The sequence below is a fragment of the Melanerpes formicivorus genome, unplaced genomic scaffold, assembly GCF_026170545.1.
Source record: "Melanerpes formicivorus ecotype bairdi unplaced genomic scaffold, bMelFor1.0.p_v2 SCAF_1, whole genome shotgun sequence".
Lineage (NCBI taxonomy): Eukaryota > Metazoa > Chordata > Aves > Piciformes > Picidae > Melanerpes > Melanerpes formicivorus.
The window spans coordinates 29,950,620-29,977,296 of NW_027142353.1; the positions used below are offsets into that span (position 1 = coordinate 29,950,620).

At 40.4% G+C, this 26,677-nt stretch overlaps 1 protein-coding gene and 1 long non-coding RNA gene across 3 annotated transcripts in view; one reads left to right on the forward strand and one right to left on the reverse strand.

The window, feature by feature from the left end:
- The window catches only part of AFF3 (ALF transcription elongation factor 3), a 365,437-nt gene that overhangs the window by 240,906 nt on the left and 97,854 nt on the right, over positions 1–26,677 (forward strand). Inside the window, exon 8 of the mRNA XM_068138610.1 lies at positions 18,157–18,208. Within this exon, the coding sequence (XP_067994711.1) occupies positions 18,157–18,208 (52 nt within the window). The remainder of the gene's footprint in view (positions 1–18,156; positions 18,209–26,677) is intronic.
- On the reverse strand, positions 20,926–26,285 carry LOC137441313 (uncharacterized). 2 transcript variants are annotated; one of them, XR_010987380.1, is made up of 3 exons: positions 25,833–26,285; positions 23,060–23,134; positions 20,926–21,371 (listed from the first exon to the last, which is right to left on the reverse strand). It is a non-coding gene; the product is annotated as an uncharacterized lncRNA (long non-coding RNA). The 2 variants fall into 2 exon arrangements; XR_010987381.1 differs by lacking the exon at positions 25,833–26,285 and adding an exon at positions 24,579–24,711.

Genomic DNA, 26,677 nt, shown 5'->3' on the forward strand with positions numbered 1-26,677 from the left:
CTATTTTTGGTGTTGCTCTTCACCATCAGATGAACAAGCTCCCCATGTGAGAGCAGGGAACTGCCTAAGCAGATGAATGGATGGGAGGGAGGTAGACAAGGCCCGAATCTGTTTTTTGTTCCTTTTAGATTTCCTTTGGTTCTGTGATTATATGCTGCCCCAGATAAGTAAATAACTGATAAATGAGTGAACCCTGCAGCTGATCCTTTTGTTAAGTACCGAGACTTTTTTATATGGCTCCAACTATTAAATTAATTGCTTTTAAAATAAAATATATAAGAAAAAATTTTTAATCCTTCACTGTTCCTTAAAATGTTTTAGTGCCTCATTAATTCTTGATTAGCCTGGTTGTTAAGAGGCCATTATAATGTGGTAATAAGGTGTAGGAAATTACTTCTAGAACTATAGTCATGTCACACAGACCTGCTATAGTTAGCACTTCATCAGGTGCTGAGACTAAGTGCCAGTGATGTAAATTAGGGGTTCCCTGCCTGGTGGTGGGGCTCGCAACGGTGGTCCTGTGTGATGGGGTGTTTTCTGAGATGATGTGAGTTCTCTGGTGCAGAAAGTGAAAAAGACCTGACAAAATATAACCCTCTCAGCAGCCTCCTGTCCTTCAAGGGCTCTCCAGTCTTGCCTTTGGCAAAGCATAGAGACTGCTATAAAACAGTGGAATAAAATCACTTGCAATTGCACACGTTTAAGTAATGTCAAATAAGCCTGAAGCTCGTGCAGATGGAAGTCCACTCTCCGCAGTATGATTTATTAAGCAGAAAGTGTCATAGGAGATTTGGGGCCAGTCCAGCACAATATTCCCAAATTAATGACCTCCTGAGGTCAAAGCTTAGTAAAGCTAATCATTATTACCCTTTTAAAAATAGGAAAATGAGCCTTGAGGGTTATTTTTATTGTGATTTGATGCAGCATTAATCAGCATTCTGAACAAGAGACATACGTGCATGTGCCAGGCTGTATATATTTATTTTTCAGTATTTATAGTGCTTTCCTGCCCCGCTAAATCTCTTTCGAGATGTAATGCTCACAGTATGCAGCTCCCATTCATTCCCTGTACAGGGAGCTAATGCAATAGGGCAGCATCATTGTCTATGAAAAACAGCAAAGATGCTAATAATTAAAACCACAAAGTCCTCTGTTGCCCATACTTTCCTCCTTATTCCTTTCTGGGTTTTGATCTTCACACAGCAGATGAAATACAGTCTTGGGAGGATGAAGAGCAGCTTGGCACCAGTGTGGCTGCTGTCACTTGGCCATTGTGCAGGGGTGACACCCTGCAGGCTGTGCCAGCACCTGCTCACCTACCTCTTGCTGTTGGGTTTCAGAGGGCATGCACACCTCATGCGTAGTGTCAGGCCAAAATTGCATGAGATCCCCATTCCTGAGAGGCTCATGTTGTACTTGAACCCCCAAAACAGGGCTATGGCCTTTCAGTTCTAAATATCCATGGTGGTTGTAAGTAGCTAGGGTGTGCTTTCACCTAGGTCCTCAACATTTTCAAGCCCCTCAGTGGTTGCCACTTGCTCTTTAGGCTGTGTGTGACTGTGTCCCTTGTCCCATGCTGGAGCACTACCCTGGCACTCCTCAGAAACAGGCCCTGAGCTGCAAGCACTGGAGAAGGGCAGCGGCTGTTCATCTGTGTTTAACCCTTAACCAGCCTAAGAGCTGAGGCTGTAGATAGCAGTCCCTGTACTTGCTGTTACAGCTGCTTCAGAAGCCAAAGTAGCCCCAGGACTGCTGCAGTGCAGGGGCACTGATCTCCCTCATCTCAAGCTTCCAGACCCCAGAGCAGCCCAAAGAGCATGGACACCCCTCCAAGCTGATTTTCACTCAGCTATTCTCACTGTGAATGAGGACACCCCCAGCACCATGCTCAGCTTTGTCTGATTTTGGATGTTCCCACTCACAGAGCCATAATGGTGCTGAGCTGCTGGCATATTCAGCCCCTGCATGGGGTGCCATGATGGCAGCAGACCCCCTCTCTGACTGACAAGTGATTAGGCACCATCACCCCAGCTGCAGTTGGCATTTCACATGAAGCCCCAATAGTTCCAAGCAGGAATGCAGAAGATGTGTATCTACTGCTGCTTCCTGTATCTGCTGAAATGTATTTCTTAATATCTTGAGAAAATGATCAGCAGCAAATTGTCATGACTTTTAACAGGATAGGGGGAAAACTCCACCAAAGCCTGAAATATTTAAAGGGTGTTTCTGAGTGCAGATTCAGACCTCATGAGAACAAATTAAAGGATCAATTATAGCCCAAACTAAAGACTGTTAGGAGTTAATAACTGCATCAGTGTAGCATTGAAGAATATCAAGAGTTAACAGTCTCAGTGTTTTTTTAATCCTACTCTAAACAAGCAATATAATAAATCCTTGTTAGGAATGAATGATCTCTCACATGAAACTTAAAATAATCAAATTTTGATTTAAAATACCAAAATAGGTCAAATGTTATGTGTTCTTTTGGAAGAAATTCAAATCGTCCGGTCCAATTTTGGTTTTTATTTGTAACGTTTTACAGATGAATAAAGGAGTTCTCTTTACATAAAACCCACTCGCCCCATTTCAGGTAGGTATGCGTATTTGCCAAAGAATTACAGGCTCCTAAATGTTGACATATTCTGCTCCAATAGCTCTACTGTGCTCTGATAGAAGAAATATTGTTGTGTATAGAAAGATACTGTTTCGACACTTCTTCACCTTCCAATCTTGTCTTTGGCCTTCCTTCATATAACTTTTACTCTTTGTGCAGGCTTCAAAGGTGAAGCAGATGCTGAACAGCATAAGATGTTGTGTTATGGCTACATCTGAGGCAATGCCGATGTGCTCCCAGTCGGGACCTAGATTTTCATTCCCTGGTTCTGGACCTGATTGGACAGTATGACTTTGGAAGAAAAAAAAGTGAATCTTTTTGCCAGAGTTTCTTCTTTCCAATCAAATGAGAATATAATGAGTTTCTTTCCTGTTGACCCTGTAGGGAAATGTATCTACACAGAACTCTCTTACTAGAAAATACTGTGATAGAATACCCCCTGATAATAAACTGCTACCTCTCTTCATAGGATGTGTCCCATTTCATACTAGTTCATGATCCTGTTAATAAGGAGAGTAAGTGTTTGTGCATTTGTGTTCAGCTAAAAGGAGCAGTTGGAGAAAATACTCATGAGAAAATTCTGGCTGCTTCTTCCCTGACACTGCTTTAAATTGTATATAAACTTCAAGACATTTACAAAAATACTTAGTGAGGGCTGTTTGCTGCATCTTTGTAACAGTGAAAACTTCTGCTGTTAGTGTGAGGATACTAGCACTCTGAAAAATAAAGATTGAGTTCTTCAAATTATTAAAGACTTTGCTGGAGGTACTTTAAAGGTTTATAGAACTTTGGAAAGTGATTTGCATATTCCAAAAGTCTTTATTGACAGTCTCCTCCATAAGCAAGTCTCTTTGCTTATTTTATGTAGTATTTTCATCAACCATCTCTGCTGTCTTCAGTGTGCTAAAAATGTTTAAGTACCTGATAAACCACATACATCTGAAGTATCTTATCAGTAAAAAAAATCATTTCCCTTGAAGGTAATTCAGTGGGCTAAATTGCTGATGAAACTGGTTTTACTAGAGTGACACTGAGGATGAAACTAAACCAATGCGGAGATCTAGGAGATCTACTTCTGATCATTAACTTTGTTACTAATAAATTGAATTCTTTAGAAGAGTCATCCCTTGTACTTAATAATTCTTAAATACAGATTGCATACTATAGACACAGTATTTGCTTGCAAAGTACTTGTATTTGTGATAAATTAACATAGTAGGGTTTATACTCAGTTATATCAAACAGATAATTTTTTAATATTAAGTCCTATATATTTATTTCCATGTTCAAAAGTACTGCTGAAATAATAATGATTGCTTTGATTGAACTCATTCTGACATCAAATAATGACAAGTTAAATGATACTTAATGCCGTTTTTTCAAAGGTGAAAGCTGTAGGTAGATCTTGTAGGAAAATACATAGAATTCAGTTCCTGGGAGCTCAGTATCAGATAATCATAAATTTCAAACATGCAACAACCGATTGACCAATACAGCAGATTTGAGCAAGAGGTCTTAATTCCAATCTGATTATGTTAAAAACAAAACAAAACAAAACAAAAACAACAAAAATCCACTGAATGAGCCCAAAATCAAAATAAAATCATGAATCAAAACAAAACTAAAGAAATAAGTCTACACCTCCAAATCCCTGAATTTCAGTTATATAACAATCTGAGAACCTATTTCATGTGGATGATAGTCTGACAGGTGACAATAAAAAAAATACTTCATAGAAAGCTTGAATAAACAGCCAATTAAGGGGGAGGCGGTGGGGGAGAGAAGAAAGAGCCGGTATATTTTGTGGATGCACCTGAAAATCACAGCAAAGCTAGTTTCAGTACGTGACAAACTGAATTCAATCAGCTTCCAGATCTGTTTAGGCAATTGATACATTATTTGCTACAATAAAATACCATAGGAGTCAAATGGAAAAAATCAAAACAAAACAAAAAAAAAAACCAACCCAAAACAACAGTTGCATTTTGTCAGATAAATATGTGTATATATACATACATATACATATATACATATATGTATATATATGCATATATATATTTTAAATTTTTTTTCCTGGCTAATTGTCTAATTGCTTCATTCAGATTATTTGATTTCTGAAAGTGCTGAGGCAGCCTTAACACAGCTATAGATACAAGTGCATTTGGAAATAATGTTTTTCAGAGATGACAATGAAAGCATAGCATTTCAGAAATATTGAAATTTATAATTTTACATAGATATTACACTTTTTTTCATTATTTATGGAAAAACGTTTCTCAAATCTAGCAATTGCCAAGCATTTTGGCCAGTTCTCATACAGTTCTTGGTTGCTGATCTATTTCACAGAATCACAGAATCACCAAGGTTGGAAGAGACTTCAAAGATCATTGAGTCCAACCTGTCACCACAGACCTCATGACTAGACCATGGCACCAAGTGCCACGTCCAATCCCCTCTTGAACACCTCCAGGGACGGTGACTCCACCACCTCCCTGGGCAGCCCATTCCAATGACAAATGACTCTCTCAGTGAAGAACTTTCTCCTCGCATTGAGCCTAAACTTCCCATGGCACAGCTTGAGACTGTGTCCCCTTGTTCTGGTGCTGGTTGCTTGAGAGAAGAGACCCCTCAACCCCCCCCCCCCCGGCTACAACCACCTTTCAGGTAGTTGTAGAGAGCAATAAGGTCTCCCCTGAGCCTCCTCTTCTCCAGGCTAAACAATCCCAGCTCCCTCAGCCTCTCCTCGTAGGGCTTGTGCTCAATGCCTCTCACCAGTCTTGTTGCCCTTCTCTGGACACGTTCAAGAGTCTCAATGTCCTTCTTAAACTGAGGGGCCCAGAACTGGACACAGGACTCAAGGTGTGGCCTAACCAATGCAGAGTACAGGGGCAGAATGACTTCCCTGCTCCTGCTGGCCACACTATTCTTGATTTGTCTGAAAAATCTCCTCAGCTCCAAAACCCTCACTCAGAATTCTTGTTAGAGTCTTATCCACACTCAAGCCTTTGTGAAAAGCAATCGTTGACATTTTTCTCAAAATACCTCAACATTTCCAAAGGTTTAGGATGGCAGAAAGCATTATCAGACATCATTTAGACTTCCAGATGATTATTTTTCTCAAGATGGTTGTGGTATTTAGAAGCTGGGTGGTAGAGTTTGCCAATCAGAATATAATTGTGTCTAATTTGTTTTTATACACTGCTACAATTAACTGAAGAAGGCTATTACTTTGGAAGTAACATTATGGCCCTGACATGTGATTTTTTAATACGACTTTTTCTCAGAAACTCCCAGCACGGTACTGCCAGCATGCCAAGCTGGTGTCCAGAAGAAAATTTAAGAGCAGTGATAAAAAGAAAGGGAGAAAGAGAAGACCTTTTTGCAAGCAGGGTTTTGTAATAGATATCCTGACATGATATGAAGGATGAGGGATGGAAAATTCATAATGGCATGTAGAAGAGCAACACACACTCTGTATGTGGAAGACTGACCTTATAATTCATAAGATAGTGTGTGTCACATGAGTTGTGAGAGTTGTTCCCTGGTGTATATTTTAAGAGAGACATTCGGAAGGGGATACAGCATGATTTACTATTTGAGGGCTAACTTATTTTTATTTTTAATTTTACTTTTTAAAACCTATATATTGCAGACCAGGTGGTGCCATGGTCTAGACATGGGTCTGTGGTGACAGGTTTGACTCAATGATCCTCGAGGTCTCTTCCAACCTTGGCGATACTGTGGTACTGTATTTCTGTATAGCATGCTCAGGATCTAATGCCAAGTGTAAAGCCCTTACTCACTATGAAGAATTAGCACCCATAGGAGATTATTTCCAAGGAAGAGGAAATTCCCATTACTTCTGGAAGGGGTTATCTCAATGTGAAACAAGCTGACTAGAAATGTTCGGTGTCTTCAGACCCCAGGGCAGCTTAGGGCCTGTGCCAGGAAGCTCATGGATAACCCAGGTGCACACCTGAACTGGAGTTGCAAAATGCAGTTTGTATTGACAGGAACCCACGTGAGCAGCCATCCCTTCAGTGCAGCTCGATGTGAAGCAAAGGAATTATCTGATCACTGCAGGTTGCACACATTTTTCTTCCCTTCAGTAGTGAAATTCACAGCCACATGCTCACCCCAAGTGCCAGTGCCTGCTTCCAGACCCCCTGTCGCTGCAGCTCCTGTGCCCCAAGCCCTGGCATGCCTGAACAGCCACTTCCCTCCCTCAGTCCATCCACAGGCAAACCTGAGAACTCCTGTATTTTGGTGGGACTGCTATCAATTTAGAGCTGTCTGCCCCACTGAGATTATCTTCTTCCAACATCTTGTGACCACAGCAAAAGTGAAGGGAAGAAAAGATAATACTATCAGCAATACACTATCTCCTAATACTTTTCTGAGTGTGCTTAATTTAATAAAAACGTTGGAAACCTCTGGTCATTGAGACAGCTCCTTTGGGAGCAGCACTACCCCTTTCTCTGAGCCAAGCACATAGGGTGCAGGTCTCCATAGCAAGCAGTGATCCATTCACCTCATGGGGCAGAATGCTGTCTGGCATTTTGGCCAAGAGTTTTGGTTTCTTTTTGTAGTCTGCCCTGGTAAATTTAAAATGAGCATATTTCCCTATGCCTGGCTTGGCTGCAAATGGAAGGAACTGAGATACCCACTCATTGGAGAGATTTAAGCTTGTTCCTGCAGAAATTTGAGCACTGGAAATTTTAACAAAAATCACAGCGGTCCCTACATATTTAATGCACAGAATTCTCTACAGCTCACTCCTCCGCATCAAGTGACGGCACATCAGCCTGGCTGTACAAGAACTTTCAAGTCTTTCAGCCCCATGTTTCTTTTTTTTTCTCCTCTTGCCACACACTGAATTATTTGACAATATATTCTGACATTGTATTATTTCAACAATAGCACAATGTCATGGTATGTAATTAGGAGCCCGGCTATAATAGTGGTAGGAAAATGATTTTGGCAATAAGCTTTTTGGTTTTTTTTTAATAAACATTTCATTACTGGAAATGTGTCATGCTACTCCCCTTTACAGTGTGTGAGCAGCAATGCCCATGAGTGAAAGGGGTGACCCCCAGGGATGGGTAGCATTGTTTGCCACCCCTCGCACTGCAGTCAGGGATTCTCCCAAAGCACTGCTCTTCCATACCGTGAGAACCTATGAGGGCACAATATACTTTAATGTCTCTATAGTGTATAAAGTGTTGATTTTACAGTGAAACTTCTTCCACTTCTGCAGGGGGAGAGCTGAATTTGTTTAGGGGGTGTCTGTGAAGCATCTAGTGTTGTGAGGAATCTATTGCACTATGGACTTGTCAATTTTCTATATATTATCCTTGCATCCATATCTTTCAGTGAAATAGGATGCACCCTTTCACAGCAGTCAGCTGGGTCCTTGTCTGTTTATTTGCTTATTTTAATATCTTTTTTTCCTCCATCTAGTGAAATAAACCCACAAATTCTGTCAGTGTGCTATGGAACCTTGTCCAAAATTATACTGTCTCCTTCCTGACAGGAGTATAATCACTTGTGTTGTCCAGAGTAGTGTTTACATAAAGGAGCAATAAATACCTGTTGAAATTTTTACTGGAGGCCTCCCAGATGGATGGCTCATTTATTATTACAGACAGGGTTTCATTTACTTAGTTATTAAAAGAAGCAGGCTGCTACAGCCCATTTATAACTATATTAAAACTAAATGAAGCTGTAAGTATTGCAGACGGGACTGAGTAAAACACATACAGTGGCTTTCCAGGAAATGGCAAGAAAAACTATTTAAAAGGAAATGCTGAAAACTTTGGGGGTCCTGGTGTGTCATTCACAACCATACTTCTACTGGCTGGAGCCCCAAAGGTTATGGAGGAGGTAGAGTTCCTATATGTTCCTGTTCTGCCAGCCAGTGCCGTGTGTATAATACTTCAGTAGCCCCTGTGTATCTGCCTGTCAGCATGTGCCATTGAGATGGGCTGAATTTTGTTCCTCCTCAACTGTAGCCTTTATTGACATTAAAAGCTCCATCTGGGGATGTCAAATAATTTTTTTTTTAACCCCAGAGCCAGAATATATGATGAGAGGGGGGTCTCATCAATGTGTATAAATATCTGAAGGGTGGGTGTCAAGTCAACGGGGCCAAGCTCTTTTCAGTGGTGCACAGTAATAAGACAAGGAACAACAAATTCAAACTTGAACATAGAAGATTTCACCTCAACATGAGGAGAAACTTCTTTACAGTGAGCTGGCTGCCCAGAGAGGTTGAGTAGTCTCTGGAGACTTTCAAAACCCACCTGGATGCATTCTTGTGCAGACTATCCTGAGTGATCCTCCTTTGGCTGGGCGTCAGACCCGATGATCTCCTGAGGTCCGTTCCAACCTCTAATATATTGTGATACTGCGATACTGTAATATCATTGAACTTCAACTCCAGTTAGAGGAGTGATGGGGCAGCTCTGTCAGCACCAGACATGCTCACTCCTGCTTTGAATAAAGATAAATTGGTCACAGGATAGGAAGCACATAGTTGCCTAGGAACTAGATCATGATTTTATTATATCCAAGCTAGACAAATAAAGGACAGTTCCAACAAGGAAAGGCTAGTGTCCCAAAGTGGAATTAATTGTTGACCAGAAATTGATGGGGGAGAAAAAAATCTAGAAACAAGGAAATTTTGGAGTTTTTAAGCAGATCTTGTTGGGTTAGCAAAAGGCTAAATTTCCATACTCAAGGTAAACCCCATCTCTGATGAAAGCTAGCTCATTCCAGTGGTGAAGTAAAAGCAGCAATTGGGAAGAAAAAGGAAAAAAAAGCACCTTGTGCAATAGAGATGAAATAATAAAATATATGTAATGTGAAAGGGGAAGTTAAAAGCCTAAGAGAAATTATAAAATACTGTAGGCGTATAAAAGGAGTGGAGGATACTAGAGGAAAGTTGAAAGATTTTCTTAAATATAAAGAGCAAGATTTTGAAAAAATTCCAGTGATAGTTTGTTATTAACTGGAAATATTAAAGCTGTTAATAATTTTATTTTATTTTTTGAGAAGCAGGTTGTCTAGTAGACAGGCAGGAAGCTACAAAGTGTTTAAAGACAATAAATTATTTAAAATCAGTTACCCTAGTTACAAGTATCTGCGAGCTTCAGATCTTCCATGGTACCTTATAGCCATGAAGGCTACTGGCTAGCAAAATCTGAGAGTCATTTGTAATGGACCTTGAAATGTGCAATAAATCCCAGGAGGCAGCTAATGCTGTACAATGTACCAAAAAGTCAAGGAAGATAGTTTAAGTTTTAAGGGCAGGTCATCTGATGTGCATCTACTGCACATAAAATTTGAAGAGACCCCAAATAGGGTTCCTTTAATACCACTAGGGAACTGAAGGATAAGAGCATAATTATTTGTGTTCAGTGTTTGAGTATCAAGGAAAGAAATATAAGTTCATTATCAACCAAAGCTGATTTCTTTCTGTGAGGAGCTGGCAATTAGGATGTGGTAGGATTCACCAATGGTAAAACTTTGTGGAAGATGACAGTTAAAGAAACAGTGAGGGTGGAGCAGGTTGTCAAACAGTCTGAAAAAATTTACTAGTTCAGCCTCACATAGACAAAGAAGGCTTGAAAGGAACCAATGCAAAGTTGTGTATACCAGAACAAGGAATGCTCTGCTGGTTGTATTTCGAAGTAGCAACTCTACCCTGGGAGGGTGCAACTCTGAGAATGCTTGAGAGATGCAGGTGAGCAGACAGCTGTAAGTCAGCACCAGCAGGATGATTCCTTGGCACAGAGACAGTGCAAGCCAGGGCATCTGGCACGCGCGGCAAGGCTCAGGGCATCACGGGGAGCACAGAGCTGCCACTTTGCTCATCACTTTGATGATACAAGACGTTTCACATTTCAGTATAGTGATACCTGAGCACAGTTTGAGAACATCTGGCTTAAACAATCTCATTTCCTTCACCTGACCAGCCAGATAGAAATAAACACCACCACACCTTTGAGTATGAACGTTACTAAATGAATGCAGTCATCTGCAAGGGAACATGGGAATACAAATTTGTGGGATGATGACTCCAGCATGGGGGAAGATGCTTGTAATACTGGGCATTAGGCAGAAAGAGGCTCTTTGTAAAGAAATAGCCAAGTGGGGGTTGGTCTTTTCTCCCCAGCAACCACCAACAGAACAAGAGGACACAGTCTTAAGCTGCACCAGGGGAGGTTTAGGCTGGATGTTAGCAAGAAGTTCTTCACAGAAAGAGTGATTGGTCATTGGAATGGGCTGCCCAGGGAGGTGGTGGAGTCACCATCACTGGAAGCGTTTAAGAAAAGACTGGATGAGGCACTTGGTGCTGTGGTTTAGTTGATTAGATAGTGTTGGGTGATAGATTGGACTTGATGATCTCGAGGGTCTTTTCCAACCTGGTTAATTCTATTCTATTCTATTCTATTCTATTCTATCCTATCCTATCCTATCCTATCCTATCCTATCCTATCCTATCCTATCCTATTCTATATAATCACAGAGTACAAAATCAGCACCTTCAGCAGGGCAAATTGACAGTGGCAGTTCTATCTCAGACAAATTAAATTCCCCAAGATTTCTGCCATGATGGCTGCCACAGAAGTCAGTTAGTGCAGTTAATGCACTCTTACTTCCTTTCATATTTGAAATTAATATTTTATAGATGGCAACATCAGCATCCCATTTTTACGATGGTTATTCCAAGTCCTTCTCACCAAACGTCCTTCTTGGGAAGTGCTGTGGTCTGTGGTGCACTTTCTTGCCACCCTGCCAAGGAGTTAGAAAATTCAGTGTATGATTCAATTGCACTTGTTTCCCCTTCCTTGAAAGGGGGAACATGTCACTGGGGCAAACATAATTACTCACTGGGGCAGCTGCTGCATAGGAAACCTCATTTCAGCTTCTGCTTGTGGAAGAGAGCAATGGGTGTATCACTCAGAGAGGACTCCCTTGCATTTCTAACAAGACCGTCAGTGTAATGGGAATTTAGCAGAGCATTTAGCCAGTTTAAATGGTTTTGGGAAGTGATGTAGACCAGAATAGAAAACTTTTCCTTCAAAGCATCTATTTTTTATTGGGATTGCTAATTCTATTTCTATAGACTGAGTCAGTTTTTCAGACATTTAAATTCTGCTCTCTGGAATTAAATCTCACATTGATATATATGCTTCATTCCAGCATTAAGTACATTATAGTACACCAGCCTGATTTTGCTGGCCTTCTCCCTAAGTTTTTAATTAGATTTGACTGTATTCTCTATAATCGTATCTTCTTACATGTTTCTGTGTAACAGAACTTGCACAAACTGTTTGTTAAGGAGTTTTTACAACTTAAGCATCATATATTCAGAATGAATTACAGATGCTGCAAGCAGTGCTTGCGGAGATCTTACAAGCCTACTGAAAGCTCCATTACAGCATTTTCTTTTCTTTTCTTTTTTCCTTTTCCTTTTCCTTTTCCTTTTTCTTTTCTTTTTTCTTTTCTTTTTCTTTTCTTTTCTTTTCTTTTCTTTTCTTTTCTTTTCTTTTTTCTTTTCTTTTCTTTTCTTTTCTTTTCTTTTCTTTTCTTTTCTTTTCTTTTCTTTTCTTTTCTTTTCTTTTCTTTTCTTTTCTTTTCTTTTCTTTTCTTTTCTCTTCTCTTTTCTTTTCTTTTCATCTGTTTTTTTTTTTTTTTAAGGAAGGAAATGCATTCATCTTTTTGCTATCAATTCTTACCAGGTATATTTTTGTTTCCATTTCTCATCTAGAAAGCAATGCAAAACAGAAGGTACATTTATTTCACTGAAATTTTAGTGAGATTAAGTACATGAGCACTTGTAGTTGAAACAATCCAGTAGCATAAGGGCACAGTCTGGATAAGAATGGCAGATTGCTACCTGGCATTCTCTCTCATTTTGCTGGAAACAAGAGTTAAAGGTCTTGTACAGTGTTGTGCCTCCAGAAAGGTTTGGGGTTGTTTTCTTACAGCGTGAAGCAATACTTTCCTTCTCTCTGTATCAGTGCATCCATTGTGACTTTAAACATCTGGAGCCAGTCTGAAACACTTTTAGTTTACTGCCACTTAGAATAATACCTATGTTTCTGGTAATAGTGAGGCTAATGTCCAGTTCTTGAAAGGTTATTATGTATTTGTGGAAAAGAAAAATAAGATATCAGTATTATACATTAAAAAAATAAGATCATTTTCTAAAAATAATCTCATTCAGATTGTGGCATAAATACATGCAGTTACCTGATTTTCATATTTCATCATAACTATTTGCTTTGTGGGGTTCCTCTTCAGCTGAAATCAAAGTATTTTTCCACTGCTGAATTTCCTTTCCTACTTAACAAGCAGAAACCACAGAAGTCATTAATAAACACAGTATTCTGACTGAGATGCTGCCTGCCATTAAAATAGAACACTATACTTGATCGGATTAACACATTCATGAGATCTTTCTCAAATTGAAAAGATGGTGACTTCTGAATTGATTTAAATTACAAGAGCAGCATACATACATTTGTGCCCCAGGCTTGCAAACCATTTGCATATTCTCTTCTAAAGCATTAGTCTTAATGACATAATTACTATCAATATTTTTCCTATTTTTTTTTTTTTTGTTCTAACTGTTAAAATTATCTTGAAGACCATATCCTGTGTGGTATCTTAGATCACCAGAGGGACACAAGGACCTCTCTTGAATATCTTCAGTGCTTCTTCTCTTGTCCTTTGATCTGCATGCCAAAAGAAAATGTCTCTTAATCACAAAACAAAACCACACAGGCATTTTTTGAAAGGTTTACATCTCAATAAGTAATTTGGGGGGATGGGGGTGGGGAGGTGGGTGGAGGGAAGAATTCATTAGGCCAAGGAATTTGGAAAGTATCAGAGGTTTAAGTAAGATTCGACATGTGATGCCTGCTCCTTCTTTCATGCGCTAGCAGACATGAAGTTTATCTCCCAGGTGGTGCCACATCTTCACCCTGGAAGAAAATTCATATTCTTTTAAGTAGGGCAGTGCTGGAAAGGTCTCCGACTGGATCCAGACTGAAATAAAAGTTGCAACTGATTCCCACCTAGCTGTCATAGGTTGCCTCCCCCAAACACCATACCGTAAGTGTATTCTTCCCCAGAAGCACTTTCTCCTCCAGCTGTTTGAAAGCCCATTATGTTTGACCTGAGCCCTGGCTCTACTCTCACACTAGAACTCGATACTACTTTGATGCTACTTCCCAAAGAGGAAACTAGATGTCTTCCTGCCATCTCCCAGACTCTGGCTGGGGCTGAAGATAATCCTTGCTTGGGATTTAACTTTCCAGCAACAATAAATCAGGAAAAAAAGACACACAGACAAAACAGTGAAACTGCAAGTCTGAACTTGACCATTCTCTTTGAGCAAAGTGTTTCCCAGGCAGCCTCTGATGGCTTCCCATCCCAAACCTCAGCTACTTCTGACCAGGAGATGCTCCTGGTCCTTCAACATGCTGGGATGGACAGGAATCCTGCAGGGTCCCTCTGCAATGGCCCACATGGTCACCCTGCCCAGCCAGCCTACTGAACCAATGCAGTGAGCAGGCCCTAGAAGAAAGAGATCAGTCTTTCAATAAGTTGTGTAGGAGATTTGGACACACAGTCACATTGGTATTGACAGCTATTGGATATTGATGCACTCTAGAACACTTACTATTTTTCATTACCTGTAAGCAGTCCCTCACCCTCTTCCTTTTCCACCATAACTGAGTGGCCCAGCATCCCTGGAGGCCACCCCTTAATTGGTTAGTGGAGAAAGAAACCAACTGGCCTGCTGAGGCATTTCTTAATATCCCAAACTCATGCACATTTCCTTTCATTATATCTCTACCTGTCACATTTTCGCAGAGAAAAAAACAAGTGCATTAATTAGAGTGCAGTGAGTGCTTCCACCCAAGCCTGCTGCCCTTCATTGCCTCTGCAACCTTGAGGAGATTTCACTAAAAATGTGTAATTAAGTTCTGCAAAGTAACTTCCTGACTATATGCACTCTTTTCAAGTGCAGGAGCCCTAAGTGGTGGTGCATGTATTTCAGAGCCACTTTGAGGGCCACTTCATTTTCCTAGCTTTTGTTTACAATGTTGTATTTACTTGTCTTTTTACATCAAAGCCAAATCCATTTCAAAAATTCTGTGAGTCTGTGGTTGATGTCAAATTACTAGCATGGATTTTGCATATTCTGGAAATATGCTATAGATAGAGTATTGAAGAGTCTCTGTTTGCACATGAGCTTGGATGTATTTGTCGGCCCATCCTTGTACTCGTTTGCCAGAATACAAAGAGAAATTACATCCCAAGCAGGAGTTGATTTAAATATGTTCTGAAGTGCTCTGCTAACACAGGGTGCATCAAAGCTCATTCTGAGCTGAATTGATGCCAAAGTGCTTTTCAGATAAAATACAAATCAATGTAATGCCTCTTGTGAGCTTAAAGTATTTTCAACTCCCTCTTCAACTCTTTTCAACTCACTCTCTTGAAGTGGGACCTGCTGGTCCTGTTATGGACTTTTTTGTTTTAACCATCATCATTGTCATGATGGAGATGGGTTGTCAAGGAGGATTGTTCTTCAAAAGCATCCACACTGAAAATCGATCTAGATTCCTTAAGACACTTACTGCATACTGGAGTTCTTCTAACACTAGTATCTCCTTCTCACCCAGCAAGTGCTTCAGCCTGGGATTTGAGAATTACTGATGTCCAAGAGCCTTACTCTCCAGGACTGCTGATGGGTGAAGCTGAAGTCCAGTGTTACACTGTGTCCTGTTTTGACTGTAGCCTCAGGTCTGAGGGCCTCACCTGACAGGGAAAGCAGTCTGGGAATGAGTGAAGACTTTTAGGCGTGGAACTTAAGTTAACAGGAAAACGGCTCCTGCCATTACTACACTGGCAAACTGTCTTAATTTGATATGTCCTTGTGACAAATACGTCACTCAGACCAGATCCCACTATAGGGAAAAAAGGTAAGCAAACAAGCAAACATGCTATGATGACCTGGTTTTTCCTATCCCCAGCATTAGGGTATTGTTTGTATACTGGTAGCCAGAAGAGGCCACAGGCATGGGGCAGGCAATGCTTTTCTTGGAGAGCAGTGCTTCTGAAATGAGAAAGGACAGGGAAAATAAAGACAGGGTAAAACACACAGGCAAGGAGAGGTTGATGGGCCAGCACTGCGGTTTCTTTTTCCTTTTGTGTAGATGGTTCCTGCACGGTGCCTCACCGTATCTCCACTCATGCCTCCACACAACCCAAAGCCTTCAAATTGTTGTAGTCACTTCTAATCATAGGCTCACAATATATATTTTTATATGTTGATACTAAAGGTCAGGACACCAATAAATACATAGAGTTACCTAGAACATTTCATTATACACTTTTGGTTTTCAAATTCCATTTAGGGGAAGAGCAAGTTGCTAAATATAGAATCATAGCATCATAGAATCACAGAATAGTCTGGGTTGGAAGGGACTTCTTAGGTCCTCTCTGCAGTCAGCAGGGGCATCCTTAAGGAGATCAGGTTGCCCAGAGCCCTGTTGAGCTTCACTTTGAATATCTCCAGGGATGCTTAACGACCATCTGACTAGCAAAAGATCACACATGAAAACTCAAGGAAGAGCAGGCAGTGATATTGTGGCTGCTCTGCTTTTCACAATAGGTGCATTTCTCCTGATTAAATAACTATGAGTGCAGATTTCACCACATTTCATTACCTAACGCCCAGTCTCAGATCTTTCTATATTCAAGCGCTATTTTCTCAGGGGTGACCTAAACAGATTTGGAAAAAAAAAAAAAAAAAAAAAAAAGCAATTATAAGATTATTTGGATCCCTCTAAGTGATGGGATCCAAAGCTAGTATGGATTTTGCAGTGTTTATAGGAAGGTTTACCTTTCTGACTTATTTTAGCTCCTATGAGCTAAATCGCATGTCAGTCATAACTGTCCCACTTGCCTACTTCTTGGTAGGGCTTGCTAATGCGGCCAGTGGCCTCACTGATAAGATGACGGGAGATTATGCTGACTCGGGAGATGGCAGGGCAAGCTTTTTCCTGCTTGTGGACACATTTCTGGACAAAACCCAGGCAAGTCTTGATGCAAGATTGTCAGGTCTGTAACTTGATGGGTGCCTTATGTGAATCACAATGAGATTTTTCTGAATTTGATATGTTGATTTATGGAGGAAAAAATCTTGGCACAAGTAGAAGGAAATGTGGGGAAAATAAGCAAGATGAGAATCTTTCAGAGATGAACTAGTAGGAGTTTTTGCTCTGCCCCCACCCCCCAATACTGTTCTTACACACCTACATTCCCCAAAAGGTGCTGCAGGGAAATAAGGAAGCAGCTGTGCTGGCAGCAACAGGCAAGGACTGTATGTATAGCAAGGAGCTGAGGAGAGGGTGGTTAGGCTCGGTTCTCTTTCAAGGCACAGCACACCATGTTGTCCATGTAAGAGTCACGATTTCCAGGCACGCTCTTGGAAGATCTAGGCACAAGTACAAGGAGGTGGTTTGAAATTGCTACATATGTCTTCTTGATATATTTACACTCCAGGGACCACCCACATCACAGGATGTGTTTGAATAGCTCAACAAGATTGCTTCTCGAGTCAAGACGAAATAACAGATTCTCTTTCCCCAGAACGCAAGAAAAATTAGCAATTTTCTGAATTATTATTATTATTATTATTATTATTATTATTATTATTATTATTATTATTATTACAACAGAGGCTTTTTTAAAAATAGGTCCCATTCTTGAAGAACTTTCAATCAGTGGCATAAATCTTTGAACCTTTTCAACTCCTTTAACTGCTTGTTACTTAATTCTAGCTTGCAAAAAACAAATGCAGAGAGGTCGAAACAAACTCCTCTTCTTTGTGACCCAATTTTACGCAAGTCAAGGAGGGGATGTGGGAAGGATGAAATCCTCACTAGAAGAGATGCATTATTTTCTGTGTTTATATGACAATGAAATTATTGCGGATACTCTTGTGCACTGACAATATATTTTCATTTTAATTGTTTCAGTCAATGTCAGTTTTACATCAAACATGTAATAAAGGAAAATTAGCCTTGGAGAAACATCAGTGAATCTTATTTTGTCCTGCACTACTGCCAGTGTAAATATCTACTTCTGTTTTGTAAGTGCAAGACCAAATGGACCAAAATTTTCCTTTCAGAGAGACTACTAACATGTCAGCATCAAAAATATTATTTTTAACATATAAAAATAATTTTTCAGTGATTGTAATAACAAGAACCACTGCAAAATCCATTAAGACTCTAGTATACACTTTACCTTAGGCAGTACTAGTAGGAAATAGATTAAGAAGTAAGTTGATAGTGACTGAATAAGAAAAAATTATCAAGTGTCACATCTACAGAGTTACCGGGATAAAATATATTTTCTTTCTATTTAAATTATTAAATATTTACAGTAGATGGGAGAAAGTATTGGATCTACAGCATTTTAGTGAGTTATAATTTATTCTACTGCTTGCTTTCCAGAATGCTAGAAGATGACCTCAAGTTAAGCAGTGACGAAGAAGAGAATGATCAGGTAAGAACCAGAGAACTAACATGTCACTTGTGGCATGTTTCATGTTGAGACTGAGCTACTGCAAATATTTTGCTAATGCTTTCTCAAAATATACATAAAGGTTATCAAAATACATGGCAGCACTGTAACTGGAGTAACAGATGTTGCTTCTCAGAGCCAGACTGTGTGCTAACTGCCGGATTGGTGGGGGCATTCTGCAGTGCTCTTGATTTATTACCTTGATGTGACCCAGAAGGTTTTTGTATCAGTCTCCTTCTGATCTGATTTTGTTTTGTTTTAAAAAGCGGCCTAAGAGAGGAGAAACAGGAAGTATGGATTAAGGATTTAGGCCAAAAACTTGCAATCATGAACTGACACTAGGGATAAGCAGCCACTGGACAGCTTACCTCTTACCTGACCAGAGCCCCACCAGCATCCCTCCAAGCCCCACCAGCCCCACCAGGCTGTCCTGTTGAGCATTTCTGGTCCTGTTTCTGGGTGGCCCTGGTCAAGGACAGCTCAGAGAAAGCCTTGGCTATGTGTTTGGTACACTCCATGATAGAGCAATGAGGGCACGTCCCTCACTTTTAATGCCCCTAGTTTATCTGAGTGGGAGCAAATTTTTCAGTCAAAGTTTTCTATATTTCGGGAGAGATGGATTTTATTGTCAGGGGAAGATGTGTTCAAATTTTTTCATGAAACATTGCTGTGTTTTGTCTAAATAATTAAATACTAGAAAAGAGCTGGATCTTGACTTTCCCATGGCCAACTGAGTCACTCATGGCCAAGCAGTGCTATAACATGCTTTCTCCTTCTCAGTACACTGGTATGGGTGAATCAATTGGAGATGAGAGGGCAGAACCAATTCTCTTTCATTTTGCACCAAAATGTATGTCCTGTGCCTTCACCATGGCATATGAGGGCAGTTTATCCAGATCTTGATATAACATGGGTTTTGAATGTGTTTATTTCAGACAAGGGTGACTGGAGCTGTCTAGAATTCTGAAATTAGGGATGTTAGACAAATAATTCTAGATATGTAAGCAGGAAGAACTTCCAGGATTTTCTGTATCTCTTGTTATTAAAGTCTGTATTTTGCAATATGTTCCAAACAGGTAAATCAATTTTTTTTAATATTTATACTAAACCATTGTTTCATCTATTTTGAGCAAAGCTTCTTCATGTTAAGAAGACTCAGCACATAGATTCAATTATTTTCATATTTATACAGTTTCTTTTTGTTTAATGTATTTCATCCTGAAACACTTCACATTTAATTATTCTTCTTGCTTGTCTAGATAGTTTAAAATACAGCACATAGATGGTGTAAAGTAAAATAAATTGAGGGGCAGAAAGAATGTCTGAAGAATAACAAAAGCATGATGAGATGTTGTGATGGTTGCAGCAAGGGGCTGAGTGGTAGGGAAGGAGAGAGCCAGTGGTCAGGGGAGATGATTTGTCCTTCAGGTTGGGTGATGGAATCCTCTGTAATAGACATCAGGGTGGAACAGAGTGGCAGAGTCAGAGAGATGAAATTCTGGTTCACTGCCTAACAAGCGATAAAGGACATATGAAAATGTTTATTGTGCAAGAGCGAAAAGAACATTAGTAGTTTTAGGCAGAGAAGGGATTGTGGAAAAGTACTGCCATTTGGACATGCACACATGGTGCCTTTGATTTAGTGCTACCACTTAAAACTATTGATACCTTCCGTGCATTTGTATTTTTCATTTTTGTGTATGCTACGCAGGCTCTTCACCCAGTAGCCAGTGCTTTATGATACTGCTGGTATAGCCTGGGTCTTTCACCTCAGTGCTCAAAGAAGCTCTCCAGAGCCAACAGTTTGCCATCTGCAAGGCAAAGAACAGAGCTGATAATTCTGTTAATCACTTCTAATCATCACAGTGTGAGCAACCTTTGGCATTTACTTTGTGATTTGGTCTCCTTTCCTAGTCACTTTTTTTTCTAACTCCTAGTGGCAAAGGCTGGCTAAAAGGAAATAGGCCAAAAAAAAAGAGTACCATAGACCTCCTATGCCAATAAATGCACAGATTACAACATGGATCTTTGTCTAAATGTCAATGGGAGAACTCATTTCCTTTTACTTCCTAATTTTGAGGCTGTTTAATCTCAGGTCTCCTTCTGAGCTTGGAAACAGGAAAGAAAGAAATCAAAGACAAAAGGATAAAACCAATACAAGAATTATTCTTAGATGTTCTTTATGTAATAAATTAGCCTTTTAGCAATCAGCCTCAATTAATTAGTCCAGTTTCTCAAAGAGATGAAGGTGAGTTGTAGAAGAACTAGGAAGCTTTTCATTCTGGTAGTTTAGGGGGAACTTTAGGGGAAAGACTTTGAAAACTTTGGAGCACATTTTTCATTTGCATCTGAAATCACCAAGCAGCGAATGGAAAGCTTTTGAAGAAGTCCAAAGGGAGGCAGGTGCTTCTGTGCTCCTAGGGCTGGCATTTGGAGGGCTGTGACTGACCCAGAGAATATGAGCCATGGATGACGAAGGCCAACTGCAAGACAGAGGTATGATTAAGAGCTTACAGGACTGCAGTGTGCAAGGCATTCCCAGCCCTTCCCTCCATGCCAGCAATTAAAGTAGTGAGATTCACAGACCCAGGAGAGGCAAAAGAGGCTGGATTTGAGCTGAGTGTGTGTGCGCCCACAGTAATTACATTATCCACACATATTAGTCTCTTAATTTTAATTACATAAATGTATTTTTCCTCTTTAATGAGCATAGTTTATCCATTTAAACTGATCATTTTAATTTTACAGGCAGTGATCATAGGATCTAATATGCAGAGGGAAATTTTCCTGTTGGCATATTTTACATCACACAAATTGAAGAAAATATACTTTTTAATCCCCAATCAATATCTGAAGAGCATGCAATTAACAGATAGCAAGGTAGTTAACATAAATCTGCAAGTTAAAGAGCCAATTCATTTTGATTTATAATACATAGAGTAATAATTTCATCATAGTCTCTCCCAGAAAGCATCTGAAGCTTTGTAGCATGAAGATGTCAAAATCGTACTTAGGATTGTTCAGAGTACTGAATTGTAGTGGTTATTGCCTTTTGGTTCCTTGAAGTGTGGCATAGTGCATGAAACAATCCCCATTATAATATCCTGTTCTTCTCCATAGAGGTCACTGGATAACTTAAATCAGTCTTGAGTGAAATATTAAAAGGAGATTGTCAGTTGTAATATGAACAATTCTCTTCCTCCCCAACCCCCCACCCTCTCTTGTCCTTTTGCAATATAAAAATTTTGTAGTAGAAAGTAGTTCCTTTAAGGGGAAAAGGATCCCTGGTATCATTTGTGCAATTCATGTCAATCAATAGCCAAATAAATTAACTGACTGGTATACGAACATGGAATAATAATCTAACATATTTTTGCAGCCCAAGTCTGCTTCCTTGTATGCATTTTTTCTGTGCAGGATCAGGTTGGTTGCTGCTGAAGTTTTGTGGCTGTGAAAATTTATTACCCACAGAGTCAATCTGCATTCTGGCTGCCAAGTCTGAATAAATAGAGTCATTGTGCTTGTCTGGAATATGTAACCAAAGTTCATCGAGTCAGCTTGACTTTCACATCCCATGGGATTCATAAAAGACAACACCCTGGTATGTGCTCTTGATTCCTGCCAAAATTTTGTAAAATTGTATAAACAGAAGTTGAAGAAGCAATCAGAACACACTCCCAGGGACACAGCTCCACACTCCAGACCCTGCTGTATCTCGAAAGGAAAGACTTTAGTACTTTAAAAAAATATATTAAAAATACCATGTGCCTATCCCTCTGTGCAGCATGTAAATGTGGAGGCTGAGACACCCTCCACACAGGGTACACAAGGAGTCAGCTAACAGTCCTCTCAGGTCCAATAATTTTGCTTATGTGCCTTGCACCAAAAGAAGCGGGAAGGCAGTATTTGCCTGCAAGTGCCTACCCTTGTTAAGAAGGGACCAGGACAGGCTGGCCTTGCAGGGTCTGAGCAATGTGAGTGAAACTAACCCCTCTGCAGGCAAGCCAAGACAAACAAAAAGCCATGTCCCTTTGCAGGACACCTTGGGGAAAGAGCAGCCTCAATGACATTCACCAGGAGCAGCTCCAGTGAAGTAAAATAAAAGTAAAATAAAAGTCTCAGCAACCTAGTCTGGCTGGCTACCCAGAGCCCCACAGGGTGATGGCAGCCCACACAGCCTAGCACCCTCCCAGGGCTGCCCTCCACCCACCACAGCCTGGGGATAGTCAGAGTGGGCTGCTGGCCCTAGGAGATTCATCAGTGCTCCAGCATCACCCTGGTCATGGCTGAGCTGGAAAATTTGATGTTAATTCAAGTTACACCCACAACTCCAGTGGGGACATATATGCCTATGTGTCCTCCCTGTCATGTATGCACTGAAATATGCCAGTGTTCAGTGCTGGAAATGCACCAGTCAAGTCTGTCCTGTCGTTGCAATAAGACAACAGTCCATCTATGTGGTAAATGGCAATCAGTGTGGCTGTGTCCCTGTATAAACAACATTAGAAAATAATTCAATTTTTTTAACTCATAAAATCATGCTTCATTTCTTTAATGATAGCCAGAAACAAGTGAGAAAGAATCTCTGCAAAGACAATCTTTTTAATAACTTGTAGGGCTTTTCACTCTCACTTCTGGATATGCACTGACAATCAACGTAAAGATAACAATTGCCCTGACATGAACAGTCATACATCCAACTTCTTCCAGAAGGAATCATTTTTAGTAGTCTGTATAAGGACTACTTCTGCATATGAAATGCATTATTCAGCCATCTGTAATGAATTTTGAAACAAACTGAAAAAGGGGCAAAGCACTTACAAGCTTTCTTACCATAAGACCTCCTCTGTTAGGATGGTGCTTTCCGAAGTCGAAGATCAGCCGAGCAGAACACAGAGTCAGGTACATCTAGAGAGAAGAGTTACGTGGAGCAAATTATGACATGCCACTGCACAGCCCTGTTCATCACTGGATCTATTTGTAGGCAGTGCTAATTGCATTCAAAAATGCCATGTTCAAATATTTTAAACACATTAAGTCCTTTTGGTTTTATGCTCCCTCTTACTCACTTCTTCATCAGTGCAATACTTGCTGCTTGATCAGAAGAGTAAATGAATCAAAAATGAGATTAAAACACTCAGTCCTGGGGGCGGGGGGGGGGAAGAAGGGGGGAAAAAAGTTAGTCTACATCTTCTCTGCAAGTGAAATTTTCTCTTAAAAAAATGTCATGATAAACTTGGGGGGGGGAGTGGGGGAAAAAGATCTCCCAGATGAGGTTTCCCACTCCACTGACCACAGGAAATTTATTTTATGAAACCTGGCCAGATGTAAATCTGACTGCAACCAGAGCTTCACAGAGCAGAGATAAGCAAAAGGGGGGAGGGAGGGGAGAGGGAGGGGGAGGGAAAAAAAGTTTGGGGTTAGGAATGTCTGGATCCTTAGGTGGTTTTGTACTTTATCCAAATGCTCTGCTCAGCCCTCTATCACTAGAACGTGTGTTTGTAGACTAGAGGAATAACCATTGTAACAGCCTTACTTGACTCAGATAAGTGCATTATTTCCTATGTATTAGAGAAGCAATCCTTCTGGTATCCAACTTAACTCAAATCTGGAGTAAGATTTAAGCCAGCTGAGACAAGGGTTTTTTTTGTAGTTTGCCTGCTCTGATTTTAAAATCTCTGTGACATCTAAATTTGCAATTTCACGAGGCATGACAAGAAGACCAAGACTGCCTCACTGAAACTATCAGATGAAACAAAATAAGAGCTCAGTCTTGTTCTGCCAAATGTGCCTCACATCACTGCCTAACTTGCAAAATCAGATTCAATGTCTGGCATAAACTGGCAGGCAGGATCAAGCTCTAAATTTGAGTGCCACCACTATGAACAACAGTGAAAAAGGTTGGAGATCAGCTTGGCTTTTGGATATGCAAATAATTGGGGGAAATTCAAACACAGCACTCCAATATTCATGGTCCTCATGCTCCTATTCATTTCCAGTATAGAGTCAGGGGAAAAAAAAATTAAAAACCCTGAAATACAAGGGCATCTTCCTTGTCTCCTCATGTGGGTGCCATGACTAAGCTAAATTGTAAGTCTAGTAAGTTTCCAAAGCCTGCCCTTTTCCACTGGTATCACCCTTCTCCAACAGTTTCTCTCTGTATGTACTGTAGTTTTCATAACCCCATCTTCTTGAAATATATAGTTAGCCTTTTTTCCCTTTGTGAACTGTACAATCATCTGTTTTGACTGGTGTGGGAAGATAATCCAAATGCAATCTGTTCAACACTGTTGGCTAATCTGGGGGGTAAAAAAGGATTAGGCCCCACATCTCCAGGCTGTCTTGACCTCACCCTTTGGCCCATGTGCTGCTCCTTCTGCTGCCAAGAGCCCTGCTTGCTGAAGCCAACCACCATGTCTAAGCCTTTGACCCACTCAAGCATGGCCACAGTGTCTGTTTGCCTTCAGGCAAATTGTTCCAGCATGCCTGTGAGAAAACAGTTAAATAACCAGCAATCACAAATAATTTTGAGCACAAATTAGTAATATAATTTGTAATATTGCAGCTATTAAAAATTGCAAGAGGAAAATATACTCCACTTGTATCTCACATGTGTGCACACACAAACACCAACTCCCAGCCTCTCTGGATGATGCCTGTTGCTCTCTACAAGGCAGAAGGCTAAAGTTACTCTGCTCTCCTTGGCCATTCAGCTTAGTCTGGGGTGGTGTCATGATGAGACTGTGTAAAGGTGATGTGATGTGAATAAATGGATGACAGCAGAAGCAGAGGAAGAAGCATCTGAGAGTATGTCAGGGAGGAAAAAAAGGCAACAGGAACATGAAAAAGGAAAGACATTTAAGGGAATAAAAAATAAATTAATGAAAATAAACGGGGGGGGGGGGGGGGGAAGTTATAAAATTATTAGAAGATATATTAGAACACAATGAAAAATAAGCAAAAAAGGCCACCAGCCAATCCATCAGAACTAGATTTTTAAGAAAAAGGGACTCAGAACCATTGCTACAATTTCTCCTGCACCTAGTATGAAACCTCTCTCCTCTGAAGTCAGTAGGAGTTTAGCCACTGGTTTCAATCAACTTAGGATGTTATCCTCAATCTTCTCTTTTATTTCGGACAACCCTAGCAGATTCTTGGGTAGAAGCAGATGTGTCATAATTGATTGACAAAGAACCTCCATGGGCAGAGTTAACACTATTTGGGGAATTTGGGCTTGTATTTCCTCTATTTTCACATTGTTATGATCATAAGGAGGTTATGAATATTCAATAGCCATAATGATTAGTGAAAATATTAATAACTTTATTAATCAACAATATCCCACAATAAATATTATTAAAACCTATTTACTGGTTCGAAATACTCGGTTGTGGAACAGTTACCTCACCAGCAGTGACATGTAACAATTTAAACAATATAAGCAAAAATCCAGAAACAACAAACAGCAATTTGAACTGTAAAGGAAAAAGGGACCATTGGCAACATGCCAGAGATTGCCCACAAAAGGGGGGGGAACTCTACAATTCTCTAGGGCAACAGACCTTCAACAGATGCTTATAAAAAATCAGATTTCATAATTACTCACTGACTGTGGTACCACGTGGCACACGTGGGGATTTAAATAAAACCAGAGTGGTGGCAACCACGTGAAAGTCGCAGGAACAGAGTTTCACTTTCTGTTGGTGTCTGCAGCTTGTTGCTGTGTGCATAGAGGGTTTATTTCTGAAGGCTTTGTAGCTGAAAGCTTTGTAGGAAAGAGGTTGCTGCCGGGACTTGCAGGGCTTGTTGGCTTTGTAGCTTTGCCTGTTTGGAGAGGTTCTTCAGCTGCAATCTTTGCAGTGGTGCTCGCTGCCTCTTCCAATAAAATGAAACTGCCCCAGGGACTCTCAGCTCCTCCTGGGTTTCATCTCTCGGCCTCATGAGACATGTCCATTCTGCTTCTGGGCTTTACAACGCTATACAGCGAGGGGTCTTGCAATCTTTTCTGGGTAAACTGAAGCACAGCTCAGATTCCAAGCAAGGCTTGTGACTTCTCCCAGAGCTTAGACAACTGCAAGGCAAAGCGCTGGCTCTTTGGGGTGCTATTTATAGATTTCCCAAGACAATGATGGCCAATGATAACAAAGATTGAGAGGTAAAACCCTGACACTTCAACCTATAGAATGAGTTCTTTCCAAACGTGGCCAAATGCACACACACCTGACCCACTAGGACTCCAGGACATGTTCAGACAAGTCTGGGCAGTGAGAGCATTTTCCTGAAAAACCAGACCTGCTGGCTCCCACCCCATTGTCTGATTCAGAGCATTTTTGAGGCTTTTTGCCTCTTCAGGACACACATATATATATGAACTTTTGGAAAAATTCTACTTTCATTTTTGAGTTTCAGACTTCAATGTAAGTCTTGTAAAGCCTGTGGCACAATCCTCAT